This window comes from Macrotis lagotis, chromosome 1, assembly GCF_037893015.1.
Source record: "Macrotis lagotis isolate mMagLag1 chromosome 1, bilby.v1.9.chrom.fasta, whole genome shotgun sequence".
NCBI lineage: Eukaryota > Metazoa > Chordata > Mammalia > Peramelemorphia > Peramelidae > Macrotis > Macrotis lagotis.
In genome coordinates, this window is record NC_133658.1 from 909,613,860 (window position 1) to 909,631,687 (window position 17,828).

Genomic DNA, 17,828 nt, shown 5'->3' on the forward strand with positions numbered 1-17,828 from the left:
GTTACACTTCTGCAAAGATTCCTATCTCGAATGCGCCAGAATTCTAAGATTCTGTGAATTGTGAAGAGATACCCCATCCTGAAGTCTTCAGAGAGTAAAAGGTTCATTTAGAAGCTTCCCCAGGGTACAACTGAGCATGATGCCCTTACAACCAGAACCTGATTCCAGACTGTCTCTGTCTCAGATAGCTCTATAAATAGCCACACACGCACACACACACACGCACACACAAATACACACATATATATTTATATGCTTATATATATATATATATATATATATATATATAATAGATTTAGCCTTTCTATAACACTTTGTCAGGTTGATCCTATTATCTTCATTTTACAGATGAGGAAACTGAGGCAGACAGCAATCAAGAGGCTTGCACAGCGGGTAAGTGCCTCAGGGCAGAATGGAGCTCAGGTCTTCCTGATTCTGAGGTCTGGAACTTTATCCACCAAGTCACCTTTCTGACTCACACATTTCTTATTCAATAGGCGTTGTTTTTATCTAAAGACCCATATGCATGCAGAAGGGGCTTCTAATTCTGAAGAGTTCCTGATGCAGAGTCCCCTTCTACCCATAACAATACAAATGATCTCCGAGTTGGGAAGTAAACCCTAGGAAATTGTCTAAGGTCGGGAGAAGTTAAGATACTTGACCAGGTTTACCTAGGAAACTTCAGGGTGAAGGCTTCTGGCATCAGCCTCAGAGCTGTAGCTGTTATGCTGTGTGATCCACCTGTCTCGGTTTTCCTCTCTGTCTCTTTATCTATATTGGAGTCAGGGAAGTGCCATCTCTGAAGCTTGAACTATTAGAATGAAACTATTAGAATGGCAATGCTAAATAATCACAGTAACAGTTAAACATCGATATAGAAATGATCACGGGTGAGGTACTGTCCTAACTGTCTTTTTGTAAAAAAAAAAAAAATCTCAATTGATTTTCATACCTCTGAGAGGTGAATGCCTTACAGTTAAGGACATTGAGGTTAACTCAGGTTAAGGGACTTGACCAGGATCACACAGCTAACCCCCTCTGAGGCTGAATTTGAACTTAGATCTTCCTGTTTCCAGACTCAGGGCTCTTTCCATTGTGCCACCCAGCTCATCCTTTTCATGCCACAGCACAGAGTCTGATCTGCACAGACACAGGACATTTCTTAACCAGGAAGACTTTACACAGATAAAATCAGAGGATCTGGATCTAATAAGCTCTCTCTCTCTCTCTCTCTCTCTCTCTCTCTCTCTCTCTCTCTCTCTCTCCTCTTTTTCTCTCCCTCTCTCTGTCTCTTTCTCCTCCTCCCCTCTCTCTCTCTGTCTCTCTCTGTCTCTGTCTCTCTCTCTCTCTCTCTCTGTCTCTGTCTCTGTCTCTCTCTATCTCTGTCTCTGTCTCTCTGTCTCTGTCTCTCTGTCTCTGTTCTCTGTGTCTCTCTGTGTCTCTCTGTCTCTGTCTCTCTCATTCTCTATCTCTGTCTCTGTCTCTCTGTCTCTCTCTGTCTCTGTCTCTCTCTGTTCTGTGTCTCTCTCTGTCTCTCTGTCTCTGTCTCGTTCTCTGTCTCTGTCTCTCTGTCTCTCTCTGTCTCTGTCTCTCTGTCTCTGTCTCTCTGTCTCTCTCTCTGTCTCTCTCTGTCTCTGTCTCTGTCTGTCTCTCTGTCTCTCTGTCTCTATCTCTCTGTCTCTGTCTCTCTGTCTCTGTCTCTCTGTCTCTATCTCTCTGTCTGTCTCTCTGTCTGTCTCTCTGTCTCTGTCTCTGTCTCTCTCTCTCTAGGTAGTATTGTGAATACATTGTGAGTCAAGAAGATCTAATTTTAAAAAATAGACTGAGGCACTTGACACTTATGGGTATATATTACCTTGGACAAGTCACTTAACCTTGATTGCCTCACACCCAGGACCATCTCCAGTGGTCCTGATTCACATCTGGACTCAGATGACTCCAGAGGAGAAAGTGTGAGGCTAGAGACTTAGCTCTCTTAACTTAAATTCAATGCCACTTGGTTATCATGACATTATCTCCCTGATGTCATAGATTTCTTTGAAAATAAAAGACAAATACCATCATCTTTATCTAAACCTATATATTTGTACCTTTATCTACATATATTTGTATCTATCTATCTATCTATCTATCTATCTGTCTGTCTGTCTGTCTGTCTGTCTGTCTGTCTGTCTGTCTGTCTGTCTATCTATCTATCTATTCCCCCTCCCCTCCCTTCTCCTACTCTCATCCCCTCCCCTCCCCTCTTCTCCTCTCACCCTCTCCCCTTATCCCCTCCCCTACTCCTATTTCCTCCCTTCCCCTCCTCTCTTCTCTTCTCCTCCCCTCTCCTCCCCTCCCTTTCCATCCCCTCTCTCTTCCTTTCCCTTCTCTTTCCATCCCTTCTCTCTTCCCTCCCATATCTCCTCTCCCCTCCTGTCCCTTCCCTTTCTCTCCTCCCCTCCCCTCCCCTCCTCTCTTCTCTCCTTTCTCCTCTCTTCTCTCCTCTCCTCTCCTCTCCTCTCCTCTCCTCTCCTCTCCTCTCCTCTCCTCTCCTCTCCTCTCCTCTCCTCTCCTCTTTTATCCTCCTTCCCAGTCTCCCTCCCTCCCTCCCCATTTCTCTTCTTCTTCCTTCCTCCTTCCTTTTTTTCATCCAGCTGTCTCTGCCCCCTCTCTGAGTCTGTGTTTGTGTCCTTTCCCACTCCTATTCTTACTTTGGATTCAGACAGTTTCCAGCTCCTGTCTTGCCAGCTTTGTTTTCCTGGACAAACCACATCACCTTTCTGATGCTCAGGAAGTATCAGAGGCTAGATTTGAATTCAGCTTCACCTGACTCCACTGCAGCACTTAGTTGCTCCTTGTCACTAGGTTCTTCAGCAATGGTTGATATTTCCAACTATGAGTCTTCCTGGAACAATCTTGGTATGCTTCTGTTAAATGTTAAAAAGCTGTGTAGGAGGCTATGATGATCCATGAGGGTTATAGCAAATATCAGCTTTTCAAAAATTAATAACTTTTCATTTAATTGATCTACTAAATGCTTCATCAAATTCAAGGAAGGTTTTTTTTGAATTCAAATCTAAGTTTGCCTATCCCTCTTTCAAAATCAGTTGCAAAATGTTTTTGTCCTGTGTTTTATAATTAGGTTGAATTTCTGGCGTCTTTCTTGAATCAAGACCTGAGATTTTTTTAGTTTCTCCCACTTCTGACTTTTGTAGTTGCTTGATTTTAATATTTAATTTTGTCAAGGAATGAAGTTTTTTTCCTGAATTTTTTTTATATAATTGCCCTTCCTGGGTTGTTATGGAACACAAGACTCAAGGTGCTATTGACAAAAAACAATATGAATTACTTATCTACAGTTCATAAGATTGGCTTCTGATTGTGTTGGAAGTTTGTACTGGCGTATGCTAAAACATTCAGGTATCAGTCGATTAAAAGAGTGTGTGGAGTCCACTAATGGTTTGTCTGCTTTAGTGATTCAGCAGGTTTATAATAATATTGATTAATCATAAAATAATTATCTATATGGTGTCTAATATCATTACCATCATTATCCATAATAACAGCTGCCTATATAGAGAATGATACTACATCATCACCACCATCATCCATAATAATAGTCACCCTGTATAATGCCAGATACTGCATCATCATCATTACCATCACCATCATCACCATCACCACCATCATCATCCATAATAATAGCTACTTATAATAGCCACCTATATAGTCACTGATACTACATCATGACCATCAACATTATCATCCATAATAATAGCTACCTATAAGGGCAGCTAGGTAGCATAGTGGATAGAGCACTGGCCCTGGAATCAGGAGGACCTGAGTTCAAATTTGACTTCAGACACCTAGCTGTGTGACCTTAGGCAAGTCACTTAACACCATTGCCTTAAGTAAATGAAATAAAAAAAAATAATAGCCAACTATATAGTTCCTGATACATTATTATAATCATCATCACCATTATCATCGTCATCCATAATAATTACTATTTATAATAGTGCCTGATACACCATCATCATTATCAACATCACCACCATCACTATCATTATCCATAAGAATAGCTACCTATATGGTAACTGATACTACATCATCCCCATCATCACCATCATCATCAACCTTAATAATAACTACCTGTGTAGTGCCTGATACTCATCATCACCATCATCACATCACCACCATCATCCAGAATAATAGCTACCTATATAGTGCCCGAGACATCATCATCCATTGTCATCTTCTTCATCACCACTATCATCATTCATAATAATATTAATAGCTCCCTATATAGTAACTATTATTTGCCAGGTACTATTATCTCATTTCATCCTTGCAACAATGCTAGGAGAGTGGTGCTATTATTATCTCCATTTGATAGCTAAGGAAACTGAGGCAGACACAGCTAAATAAGTTGCCCCAGGTCACATAGCTTGTAAATGTCTGAGGTAGGATTTGAACTTAGATTTTCCTGACCACAGAATTAGCACACTATCTATTGCACCCCCATGCCAAGTGTATCTTGTCTTCTTGTGGTGTGAGAAAATGAAGGGGCACCACTCACTTTTCTATTCTCTATGCTAAGATGATTGGTAAGATAGGCCTGAATAGAAGCAGACTATTTCTGTCACTCTTAGGAGCTCTTGAATCCCTCTGACCCACATGATAATATATCACTTGAGTTGCCAGAGTGCAATTTACCTTAAAAAAGCATTTCTCCTTGACCTTCAGAGCTGCCATTGTATCTCAGGGCATAGATATCACCTAGGCTGAAATCCACCTACTTGGTCATTGTCTCCCTCCTCATGACATGAACAATGAACTTTGAGGGTATGGTGCTGGTGGCTTTTATTACCCTCACATTCCAATTATTTAAAATTGATTTTACATAGAAACAATCCTAGGGCAAATTACCATTCTGCTATTATGCTTTTATACTTAGTGGATTTAAAAAAAAATCCCTGTTTTTTTTTTTGTAGTTGAATAAATGGATGAAGAAATAAATTCATTTTCTGCAGGCTCACTAAAAATGTATTCTGCAAAATGCCAGTTGAAGATATGATGGCAAGGATAATATGGACCTCATTCTGTTCCCACATGATTTTAATTTCTTTTGCTAAGTCTCTATATTTTGAAGTCTTTTTAGTTCCAGAAAGCTTCATGGTTATGAGTATTTGGTATGGCAGTACTTATTTAAAATGTGGTTCTTAAGTGTTTATGGATCAATGCTATATTTAGGATAATGATCTGATTCAGTGCTAGAGTTCCTACTGATACTCTGTGCTTTGCATTTATAGAATGGGAATTTGATGTCTAAGAGGTCATGAAAAATCGTAAGCTTCTGATGCATAATTCCTGCCAGCAGATCATATATTGCTGGGGGTTCAGTAGGCACTAAAGTTGTACAATCTGTGGTGATGTGTTGCACAGTTTCTACCATTTATATAATTTACAGTGATCACTAAGACAAGGAAGCCTAAAGGTAACACTTTCAAAATTTGTAGTGGCAATGACCTATTCCTCAATTGTTGTCATAAACCTCAACATTACCTCTCCCTTTCTCCCTCTCCCTCCCCCCCTCCTCTCTCTCTCTCTCTCTCTCTCTCTCTCTCTCTCTCTCTCTCTCTCTCACACACACACACACACACACACACACACACAAACACACACACAACATATACCAAAAGTATTTCTGTAGTTTTTAATGCTGTTTTTTCCTGTGCATTAAGAATAACTGTTAATTTTCTTTCTCTTTTGGGTACATGAAGTAGCCTAGGAATTATGGGCTTTGTTTCATCAATATTGCATAAGTTTTTATTAGGACACTTTCAAAATCTCCATTTTCCAGTTTCAAAGTAAATATGATAGCTGATATTTTATAGGTGTTAATTTCTTCATACTTTGTCTTTTCTTTCAGGAAAACAACCCTTGCATCAATTATGTTTTCTGGTAAATTAAATATTCCACACCCACATTTCCATTCAACTTTGATTTCAGGATGCTAGTAAGTCTCTTAACACATTGAACCACAGCTTTCTGCTCAACATCTCTATGCTTCATGTCTCTTATCTGAAAGAGTAGATATTGCCATTATTAAGTAGTTTAATGGGATATCTAGATTCAGTTTTGAAGCCTTCAGGCTCTGTCTTTCCTTGACATGAATTAGAAATTTTTTGCTTATCATTACATTTGTTATTGTTAACTAATGAACATATCATTGCCATTATTATTGTCTCATCTCATTCTTTTCAGTTTTTTGATAGAATTCAGATAGTTCTAATTCAGATAATTCAGCCCTGAGAATGACTCTATCTTGCTTTATTATTTTTAATATTTTCTGAAGACTATTTCCCAGGTGAATAAAAGATCATTTTGTGATCAAATGAATAGTAAAATGTAAGCTTATCTTTTGTAGACTTATTGGTGACATTTTTCAGAACAGTCCAACAACATTCAAGAAGATGGGGATTGGGGTGGCTGGGTGGTACAGTGAATAGAACACCAACCCTGGAGTCAGGAGTACCTGAGTTCAAATGTGACTTCAGACACTTAATAATTACCTAGCTGTGTGGCTTTGGGCAAGCCACTTAACCCTGTTTGCCTTGCAAAAATCTAAAAAAAAAAAAAAGATGGGGATTATAATCTATCTTGTCCTGTCCTTCTTTCTAGTACACTATATTTTGAAAAGTCTCCATTTTATATATTTTTGCGAAGATGAGTAGTGCAACATCTAACTAAAACATTGTTCTTGGATTTGGATGGATCCACATTATATTTTATGAGCCAGAGACAACAATTCTGCTACAGTTGCCATACATTTCATTTGCAGAATTTTCAAGAATTTTTTGAGACTTGTATTTGTGGTGTGAATATTTGTCATCAGGTGCGACCCTGGTCAAGTCACTTGAGCCTGTTTGCCTCAGTTTCCTTATCTATAAAATGAATTGGAGAAGGAAATGGTAAACCACTGCAGTATCTATGCCAAGAAAACTCCAAATGGAGTCATAAAGTCAGACTTGACTGAATTAACTGAATAACAACCACGAGTTTCTAAAAGATAACTAACCTAAGATACATATTTCAAACTTGTCTTTGTTTTGTAACCTGAAATCATGAGCTGCTGTTTTTAACATATAAATGCATAACATGGACTGATAAAATCCAGATCTATTTACTTCTAGGCCAGGACCCTTAATGTTTGTCTTCTTCAAGAACATTTCCGACTGGTAAAAGGACTCTAAGAGGCTGTCCTTGTTCCTGAATAACCAATAGCTCAACTGAAAGATTCTCAAGTACCTGAGCATAGTCATTTTTAATGCTTCCCCACCCCAGAAAGAAAAAGGAAAAAAAAAAAGAAAATTCATATTAATCTATGGTGTGTTACATATGGCATTTTGGGAGGTAATTATTGAGGGTATTACTCATATTTTACAGATAAGAGAATTGATGCTTAGAGAAATGATGAGACTTGCATGTAGTGAGTCTAGGACAGGATCAGAGTTCAGGTCTACCTCACTCCAGGTCTAATACTCTAGTTTTAGGAAAACTAACCTTTCTATTAGAATAAGGCTAAACCCGGAAACCCTGGAGATTTTGCTACGATCTAAAAATGAAAAATATAAAGTGAAGTGATAACTGATCAGCAATGAGAAACAGCTTGGTTTTTGGAGAGAGTGGTGGATTCAGAGTCGGGATGCCTGATTTTGACATCAAAAGCAAGTGACTTTATCTCTTTGAGCATTATCTCCTTATCTACAAACTAAAGTATGACCAAATAATCTCCAAGGTTTATAAATACTATTCAATCCGGTTTAATTCAATAAATATTTATTAAGACCCTACTATAGGATAGGTGCTAGCAATACAGTGACAAAGACAGAGTTCCTGCCCTCAAGGAAATTCTATCTTACTGGGGGGGGGGGGGGGATGACCCTGAAGTAAGTAAGCACAAAGGTTATATAATATAAAGTAATTTCAAAAGAGAGAAAAAGTTAGTAGCTGGGGAGCTCAGAAAATGCCTTCCTTAGAAGGTGTCTCTGAGTTAATAGTGAGAAAACATTTCATTTTCTATATAAAGGAATGTTTGTAAAAAAAAAGGAGAGTGGTAGAGGAACAGCTTGCAAACCAATTTGAAAGAAATGGACAGTGATTGAAAGGAAGTAATAAGAGATAAGATAAGAGGGATGGGTGAGAGACAAGATTGGAGGACTTTTAAATGCAAGGTGAAGAAGTCTATATTCTCCATTAGAGGGTAGAAGGAGCTAGAGGCTTTTGAGTAGTAGGATAACATAGTTCTGTATTTTAGGATCATCAAGTTGGCAGTGGTGTATGTGTGTGTGTGTGTGTGGTGTGTGTGTATGTGGTGTGTGGTGTGTGCATGTGTGTGTGGTGTGTGCATGTGTGTGTGGTGTGTGCATGTGTGTGTGGTGTGTGTGGTGTGTGCATGTGTGTGTGTGTGTGTGTGTGTGTGTGTGTGTGTATGTGTGCGTGTGTGTGTATATGGGCAAATAGACTGGAGACAGGAGAAACTCAAAAAGAGGCACCAGTTACGAGGCCATTATATCCATCTAGGCAAGATGGGCCACTTCCTGAATTAAGGCAGAGGCCAAATGAGGGAAACACAAGGAACAGATGCAAGAGATGTGGGAATAGAATGGATAAGACTTGGCTACTAATTGGATTGTAGTGGGCATTAGGAAGGAAGGAGGAGAAGGAAGAGATCTACTAAATTAGGCAAGGTCAAAGATTTGTGAGGGACAGAGAATAGATAATTATGTTTGTTTTATGCATTCCGAGCTTGAGATAGCTAAGCAATACTAAGATGGAGAAGTCTAGTAGGAAGTTGATCACGTGGGACTGAAATGAGAAAATAAGGATTAGTTAGATATGTGGACCATGGAGCCTTTCAGTCTTTGCATTCTATATTCTCTCATTAGTTTTTTCCTGCTTATTCATTGTATAAGATCATGGAAGACCTTGCTTTAGCCTTTCCCATATCCCCCATAGTGCCTAAGATAGATAAATGTCTGTTTATGGATTCAATAGATATCATCTGGCAACATCACTAACATCTTTCTTAAAGTAACAGCTACAGATTATCTCTAATCTCAATGATGACTATTCATCATCCCCTTCACCCTTCTTCCAGTCTCCTCATTGGAATTTGACATCTGAATACTCAATATTGGTATCTTCTTGACTGTAGATCTCCTGGGGTTTCTGGGCTTTCAAGGAGATAGAGGCATATTGCACCTCGCCTTCATCCTTCTGTGAGGGGATCTGAACAATTTGGGGAGGAATTTCTGGATTGGCATGCTGCCCAGAATTCTCATGTTGATCCTGTGAGACAGAGAAAGGTCAAGGGAATTTGGGGAAGAGATGGTGACCCTAGGTTGTATCTAGATTTTAAACTTCTTGTCTCTGTTCTACCTTGCCTTTCTGCTTTGATATTCTAGGTTCCATGTTCTAATATTTTTTTCCAACACCAATCTTCTGTCCTTTGTTCTACTGGGTGTCTCAGTGGTTACTTTCTCCTCTCTTCCCTAGTCTTTTTTTTTTTTTTAGCTTTTGCAAGGCAATGGGGTTAGGTGACTTGCCCATGGTCACACAGCCAGGTGATTATTAAATGTTTGAGATCAAATTTGAACTCAGATCCTCCTGACTCCAGGGTCAGTGCTCTACCCATCATGCCACCTAGCTGCTCCCTTTTCCTAGTTGTAACCTATGGATGACCTAATTTAACATTATCCTATGACCCAAAGTCTTTTAGCCATTTATCCCAACACCAATTATGTCTTGCCAAGCCACATCCTTAGTTTACTCTCGTCTACTTCCTTAATTTCTACTCATAATTTACTGAAGATAGAGAAAGTCAAAGGACACCAGGTTGACTGAGTCCACTGCAAATTTGTGTTACATAATTCCAACTGGGCAAGATAATCCTTTTATTCCTCCTCACTCAAGTCATCATTCCCCTCATAAATGAAATGAAAAATCCCAGATTTTTTCACTCCTTCCTAACCTGCCTTCACTGTTAACTGATGACCTCATCTCATGTTTCACTGAAGATATTGAGGTCATTTGCCAAGATTTCCCTTCTCTTCCCTCCTCATCTCACATTACTTAGATTCCTTCTTTCCGCTCTCATCTCTTTTACCTTTGTCTTATAGTAAAAGTTCACCCGCCACCTTGCCAAGGTAAACTCCTTCTATATGTACAAGAGATCCTATTCCATCCTCTTCCATCTCCACAATAGATTGCCCTCTTTCCATCCCCTCCCTCTCATTAATCTTTGATCTAATTTGATTGCTTGCTTCCCTACTGCTTACAAACATTCTTATATAGCCCTCCTTCCTACAAAACTCTCACTTGATTCAATTTCCATTCATTATGGTATAGTGGAAAAAGCAATTTGGAATCAAGAGGATCTATATTCAAATTTTGACTCAGCGACATTAAAAGCTTTGAGACTTTGGGTAAATTAATTTCATTCTCTGGATCTCAGTTCCTTCAAGCTGTCAAATTAGATGCTTCAATAGAATATGCCCAAGATTTCTTCTAGCTTTAAATCCTATTTTTTAGGATGGATTCTCTGTCTTTCTGCAAAATATCTTTCAGGATGAATCTTAGACTAATTCCTTCCTTTCTTCTCTATGCTACTCTGTTATAATATAAAGTCAGAAATCTTTGTTTTAGCCCTGGTTTTGCAAGTGGTCATATAGGGTTAGCTTTAACAGTTTGAAACTGCACTAAGAATTTTAGGCTGTCTTGTATTGAAGTTTCCAGTTGAACCAGATGGCCACTGAAGTCTCTGTTATGCCACAACTATTGCATTTGCCTAATAGATCTTTTAGTCTTGGTTCTCTTCTCCCTCCAATTTATCCTCTACTGGTTACCATGATAATCTTTCCTTATACACAGACATGTCACTCTCCTACTGAAAAAAAAATCTTCAGTATCTCCCTATTGTCCCTCCTGTAAAATTCAGATTTGTTAGTCTGGGGTTCTAGGTCATCCACATTAATCCTATCTTTTCACCTCCAAATCCCATTATTTTTCTCAAAGCACTCTAAACTCCAGCCAAATGTCATTACTTATTATCCCTAGCACATAGCCCAATCTCTTTGTTTCTTCAGCTTGTTCTCAGGTCAGTCTTTATTATTCTCCTCCCATCTCCCATTTTCCTCACCTTGTTTTCCATCTGATGAATTTCTACTCCATTTTAAAGTTCACTCATGCCAACTCTGATAGGTATCTTTCCTAGGCACACTAGTTAGCGACAATCTTTATCCTCTCATCTCATGTAGTCCTGTGTCCCATAAGTTTCAAAGTAGTATTGATATATATATATATATATATATGTATATATATATATATATGTATATAGCAGTTATATTTCTATCCCCCTCCCTAGCTAGATTGTAAGTATTATGAGGACAGGTATCAAATTTATGGAAACTTTTCATCTCCTCTAGCACTTGACATCTGCACATGTGTTAATAAATATTTGATGAATGAAACCGAATCATTGCCCTAGGCGAAGTCACCTACTCAGAATCCATTTTCTCATCTTTTATTAGCTGGTGCTTCTCTACCAAGTTAGATATTCTGTCTTTCCCCACCTGGTTCCTTAGATAAGGAATTGCCTCTGCACCTAAAAACTCCAAGAGTTAGGGTCAACTTAATGAGGCTAATTATCAACACGTCTACAATATGATCATTCATGTGTTTTTGGACAATGGTTGGAAGGTGCTATCTTGCCAACTAGACTAAACTATTCAAGGATGGAAAAATTATAACCCCTATCATACTGGAAGCCCACCCCCACTGGTGTGGATGGGGATGAGAATTCTTTCTTCCCAATCCTTTCTATTTATCCAGGGGTTATATGGTGTTGTTGATTGAGGATGGGGATCAAGAGTCTGGGGTAACTCACCAGTGGGATTCCATTGGAGACCTCAATGGTGCTGATCTCAGACTTGGAAATCCTCATATCTTCCTCTGATTGTTTTCTCCTCAGCATTTGTATTCTGAGAAAGGACCACCATGCTTGGTTATGAACATTTTATATGACATTTAAAGTCCCTTCCAGTTATGACCTTCTAAGTTCCTTTCACATTTTTTTTTTCTACAGTCTATGTTCAATGTTTTATATGAGGTGACTAAGTGGTGCAGTGGATAGAGCCCAAGACCTTAAGTTAGAAAGATCTAAGTCCAAATTTGACTTCAGACACTACTTGCTGCATGACCCTGAGCAAGTCACTTAACCTCTGCTTGCCTCAGTTTCCTCAACTGTAAAATAGTAGCATCTATTCCCCCATCCCTATTTGTTAGGAGAACAGATGAGATAATATTGGTAAAGCACTCAGAACCTCTTATAACCTCTTAATAAATGCTTTTCCCCCCTCTTTTCTTCCTCAAACTAAAGCAGTCTTTGTCCTAAAGCCCCTTCCAGTTTTGATATTTTTCCACTCTAAGAACTTTCCCAGCTCTTATATTGTGTTCCAAGAATATTATTAGCTACTATATTTCCCATTCTTAGATGCTTTCAATGCTACCAATCCCTGCTCTAAGACCCCTCCGTTCTGCCATTCCCTGTTCAAAGATCCCTCCCAGCATTGACATCTCCTGTTCTAAGGGCCCTCCCAGCTCTGAAATTCCTCATTCTAAGCCCCACTTTCCCCATGGTCTGACACTCCATCTCCCATATTCGAAGGCCTCCCACTCAGGTTTCTAAGCTGAAAACTCACCGACAAATCACCAGGCAAATGAAGAACAGAGCAAGGAAAATGAATAGAACTAGGAGTCCTTGAATCATTGTTTCCAAAAAGAGACTGGAATTCCATGGGCTGATATCTAAGGATGTACACAATCGGCAAGGAGCTAGACTCTCCATGGTTCCTTCTTCAGCCTCTTTCTTCCCTCCCCCCACCTCCACCAAAGGCCCCAGGAATTATGCTGTTTTATATCAAGTATCTCTTTGTACCTTATTCTCCACTGTCACTCTATCCAGACTGCTGTCCCCCAAATAATCCACTCCATCTGTCCTCCATCACCATTTTCGATGCTGTTCCCCCACCCTTGTTCCCCCCCTCCATATTTAGAACTCACTTCCTCCTCATTTCCAGCCATTGACTTCCTTGGATTCCTTTAAGTCCCAGTTACAACTCTATCTTCTTTCTTCAGGAAGTGTTTTGAAGGCCTTAATGTTTTTTCTTTTTGTTTGTTTCTTTACCTTTACCCGATTAGCTATCTCTTGTTTATCCACTGTATAATTTGTGCCTAGTGGTTAGCAAGCTGGCTTTCCCCTTGGACTGCCAACTCCTTGAAGACAGGGACTATTTTTTTCTGCATTTTGTATTTCAAAAGCTTCACATACTTTTGATACAAAGTCTATCAAGAATAAATACAAATTGGCTTGATAGGTGAGACTAGTGAGTTAGTCCGGAGATTAATGAGACCGACTCCTTCAATGCCACCCAGAAAAGAAAATGGAGGATCCCCAAGGAGCAATCTTCTCATGGATTCAACTCCCTCTCTAGTCTCTGAACTCAAGAACCTAGTTTTGTCTGGGTCTAGTCTTCCTCTCTAACTTTCCTTCCCCTGAGCAAACCAGATGTCTAGTGAGCACCCTCTCCCCAAACTCACCATGAAACCTGAGGTGGACAACTCTCCCTGTCTTCCTTGTGACTTCTGGGAATGTCACCAAACAGGTAAGATTAGGGCCGTTTTCCTGTGCCTGGAAGGTGTCCAGGATTCTGGAGGAATTGGTATTTGGTAAAGCTTGTCTTTGGAAAGAAAGGTCAGTCCCATTCCAAAGGAAAGTGATAGGTGTCTCATTGCTGCAGACCCCAGGAACCATACAGGCCAAGGTCACCTGTTGACTGGGTTCCAAGATCTTTAGTATGTGGACCTTTAACTTCTGGGTCAGATCTGGAGGAGAGAGGGAGATGGAAGGAAGAATGGTCCCCCCCACCCCAAAGTGAACAGTCAGGTGATGGCCTTGGGGTGCCTTATTCTCTGACTCTTATCTTTCCATCCCCAGTGTCTTCATATCATATGCAACCCATAATGTTTTTGTACCACAAGAACAAGCCCTCTTAGTAGAGTGTTTGTTTCTTTGATACATCTATGAAGACCCCCTTCTCACCTCTATCCTTGATGCCCAGAAGCTGAAGTGCTCACCCCTGCCTAGGATCATATTCTTTATAGAAAGAATCAACATATATCTTTCCAGCCAAGGTCCTTGAAATTGTCCTTCATGTCTCACCAGCCTGTCCTTCCCTGGCTTCCCAAATTGACTTCTTTCCTGGTCTTTTCATCACCCTAAACAATTCCATGGGATAAAGAACTCACCCTTCACCTGGAGGGATACTCTGTCATTTCTGTAACTGTATTTTAGTTTTCCCTTTTCTATACGGAACTCATAATCCCCTTGATCTTGTTTTTTGACTCCATTAATTCTCAGGGAGCAGTTGTCCATTTGAGGGTTCCCGATAAAGTTGAATCGACCCTTGGCCCAGGACTGAATAGCACTTTTGGGGTCATTGGTGGCAACTGGTTTGTCTAATGATTCCTCATGGTACCAGTATCCATGACCTATGTTGTTATTCTTGTATTTCTGGGAGTAGTAGAAAGAGCAGGGGATGAAGACACATAGATCCTCCTGCACAATCAGTGTCTTCTCAACACAAAGCCCAAACTCTTGATACTCCTGAGAAAAGGAGCCTAGGAAAAGAGAAAGACTCAGCTGCTTTGTTTTTCTCCATCCAATCATCCCCAGTCCACCCACAACCCTCCAATGATTCACCACCAATTTATCTTTCAGAATCTCCAATCTCTCTCTGACTCCCTTTCATTATGAGTCTGCCCCCACTTACCCTCCCAGAACTGGAGCTGCAGCAGCAGGAGGAGGAGGAGGTTCATAGTGAGATGAAGGGATCAGAGGAGATCAGAGCAATCCAGGGGGACAGCCTCTGGCCATTCACAAAGCTTTCTGGAAGAAAGAATTCCAGGCAGAAAAGAAGAGGCATATCAGAACTGGAGAAAGGAGAGGGACTTCTGAGAACATCAGGGAGTCTGATACCTTTTCCCTTCTGTTCATCCTCAGAATAGAGGGCCCCAATGGAAACCACTAGCTTAAAAGAGGGAAGTCAGATCTATGGGAAAGGAAGATGGTCTGAAGGATGGAACTGGGGGCGGGGAGGGGAGTGAATAGCACTTCCTCCATCTCTGGTTCCTGGTACTCAGTGGATTTTTTTAAAATTTGTTTTTGTTTTTGTTTTTAAGGCAGTGGGATTAAGTGACTTGCCCAAGGTCACACAGCTAGGTAATTGTTAAGTGTCTGAGGTCTGATTTGAACTTAGGTCCTGACTCCAGGGCCAGTGCTCTATTCACTGTGCCAACTAGCTACCCCTCAGTGGACTGTTGTTCAAAGAACTCTTTTCTCATCAGAAGTTGGGCACCTGGGGCAGCTAGGTGACTCAGTGGATAGAGCACCAGCCCTGGAGTCAGGAGGACCTGAGTTCAAATCCGGCCTCAGACACTTAATAATTACCTAGCTGTGTGACCTTGGGCAAGTCACTTAACCCCATTTGCCTTGTCAAAAAAAAAAAAGAAGTTGGGCACCTGAGGACCCAAGATTATACCTCTGAGCTCTTCGTTGCTCCAGTGCTGTTATCAAACTTGTTATCATTTATTCATTTTGGAATCATGTCTGACTCTTCATGACCACCTTTGAGGTTTTCTTGGAAAGAGATTGGAGTTTGCCATTTCTTTCTTGAGGTTTGTCATTTCTCTCTTTAACTCATTTTACAAATAAGGAAACTGAGGCAAACAGGTTGCCCAGGATCACTCAACTAATAAGTGTCTGAGGCTGAAGTTGAACTCAGGGATTCTCAACTCCATGCCCAGAATCCTATCTACTATGCCACCTACTTGCCCCTTGCTACCTAACCACACCCTTATAGGTCCTTTTTGCCTACTCCCTCTCTTGTGGCATGTCCCCACTTATCAATTTCTGTCTTACAGTGAGGATCTCAATCTTTGACCCTTCTTGAAGTCTCCAAAGCCTCATTATAGACTCCTTATGATAATGACAGTAATTCCCATTTCATTAAAATATATTGGATAGTTTTTTGTTTTTATATTGATTCAATTTCCTCCTATATTCCTCCTTTTTCTCTCAGAGTTCTTCCTTAGGACAAGGGATTGTTTTCTTGAAAAAAGAAAAGAAGGGAAAGAAGAGCAAAAAAAGAAATGGGCAAAATCAATTTAAAAAAATCAGATGATATGATGATATAGATGGAAAATGCCCAAAAGACAACTAAAAAGTTAGTTAAAACAATTGATTTTAGCAAAGAAGCAGGATATAAAGTAAATCCACATAAGTCATCAGCATTTCTATATGCCACTAAAAAAATTCTGCAAAAAATAGTTAAAAAACTCATTTAAAATCAAATGTAAATAAAATTATGATAACCATTTCATATAGATAAAATCAGATTTAAATAAATGGAGAAATATTAATTGTTCATGAGTAGATAAGATCAATATAACAATGATAATTTTACCCAAACTAATTCATATATTCAATGCCATGACAGTTAAATTACCATATCTTTTTTACTGAATTAGAAAAAATAAAAATAAAATCATTTGGAAAACCAACAATTCAAGAATATCAAAGGAAATAATGAAAAAAAAATTAAAGGAAGAAGGTTTATCAGTACATGATCTTAAGGTAGATTATAAGACAGTGATTATCAAAGCTATCTGGTGCTGGCTAAGAAACCAAAAGGTAGATCAATGGAATAGAGTAGACATGCAATTTACAGCAGCAAATAAACAAAAGCAGCCTTATATTTGACAAGGATAGGAATTCATTATTTGGTAAAATTGTTGGAAAACTGAAAAGCAGAATGGCAGAAACTGGGGCTTAAACCAATATCTTAGATTTACCAAGATAAGGTCAAAATGAATATTATGGCATAGACTTAAAGAGATTTTACAGGGGAAAATGAGAGGAACACAGAGCATATTACTTATCAGACTTATAGAGAGGTGAACAATTTATGCATAACCAAGACATAGCAAAGTTGGGTGTTATCAAGGGAATTATAATTTTATATTATATGGTATATGTAATGAATTTAATTTGGTTTCTAGAGATTCTTTTCAGAAGCAGGCTCTGGGCCTGGGAAACTGTGGGAAAAAAATAGTAATTTGTTTTACTTTTGACAAGTTCTGATTTTTTTTGCCTGTCAAGTGAAATGGTTAGCCTTGTTCTGTTCTGTACTGTACAACCTAGCTATTCCCACAGGACTCTAATTGGATGGATACAAGTGATATAATTGTTGTATTGTCCTGCATGGTTGGTTTGTTCTGGGAAGGTCATTCAAGTTCTCAAAATGCATGCCCAAACTTCAACAAGGTGGAAGTCCTGGGGAAAAGAAGTAATCCCATGATTTGGGAATAAGTTCCTTGCAAAGCAAGTAATTAATAAATCAGAGTGCTTGGTTTGTACTCTTTCCCTGGACTGCTCTGTCACACCCAAGTTAAAGACTGCTCAGTAAAAACTTGGTTAACCATGTAAAATATTTTTGATTACAACAAATTAAAAACTTTTTATTCAAATAAAAACAATTATAGCCAAGATCCGAGGGAAAGCAGAAAATTGAGAAGAAAATTTACAGAAAGTTTATCAAAGGTCTCATATCTTAAATATATATAAAGAACTTTGCCAAATATACCAGAATATGAGTCATTCCCCAATTGATAAATGGTCAAAGGTTATGAAGGGCAGTTTTCCAATGAAGAAATCAAAATAATCT

The 17,828-nt window shown here is 39.2% G+C and overlaps 1 protein-coding gene across 2 annotated transcripts; it reads right to left on the minus strand.

The window, feature by feature from the left end:
- Window positions 1-5,782: 5,782 nt before the first annotated feature.
- Window positions 5,783-15,116, minus strand: LOC141509736 (myeloid cell surface antigen CD33-like). Of its 2 annotated transcripts, none has more exons than XM_074219485.1 (6): window positions 14,877-15,116; window positions 14,353-14,724; window positions 13,645-13,929; window positions 12,747-12,852; window positions 11,933-12,026; window positions 5,783-6,066 (listed from the first exon to the last, which is right to left on the minus strand). In XM_074219485.1, exons 1-6 carry the CDS (start codon window positions 14,920-14,922, stop codon window positions 5,935-5,937), a joined length of 1,035 nt encoding a protein of 344 aa, XP_074075586.1. In that variant the 5' UTR covers window positions 14,923-15,116; the 3' UTR covers window positions 5,783-5,934. The 2 variants fall into 2 exon arrangements, with proteins under 2 accessions (XP_074075586.1, XP_074075585.1); XM_074219484.1 differs by having other exon boundaries at window positions 5,992-9,336.
- Window positions 15,117-17,828: the final 2,712 nt, after the last annotated feature.

Coding starts and splice junctions, on each gene's coding strand:
- LOC141509736 (XM_074219484.1), bottom strand. CDS start 14,922: ATGAACCTCCTCCTCCTCCTGCTGCTGCAGCTCCAGTTCTGGGAGG. Junction 13,930..14,352: donor AGTATCCCTCCAGGTGAAGG/GTGAGTTCTTTA, acceptor TCTCTCCTCCAG/ATCTGACCCAGAAGTTAAAG. Junction 12,853..13,644: donor TGTCCACCTCAGGTTTCATG/GTGAGTTTGGGG, acceptor GTACATCCTTAG/ATATCAGCCCATGGAATTCC.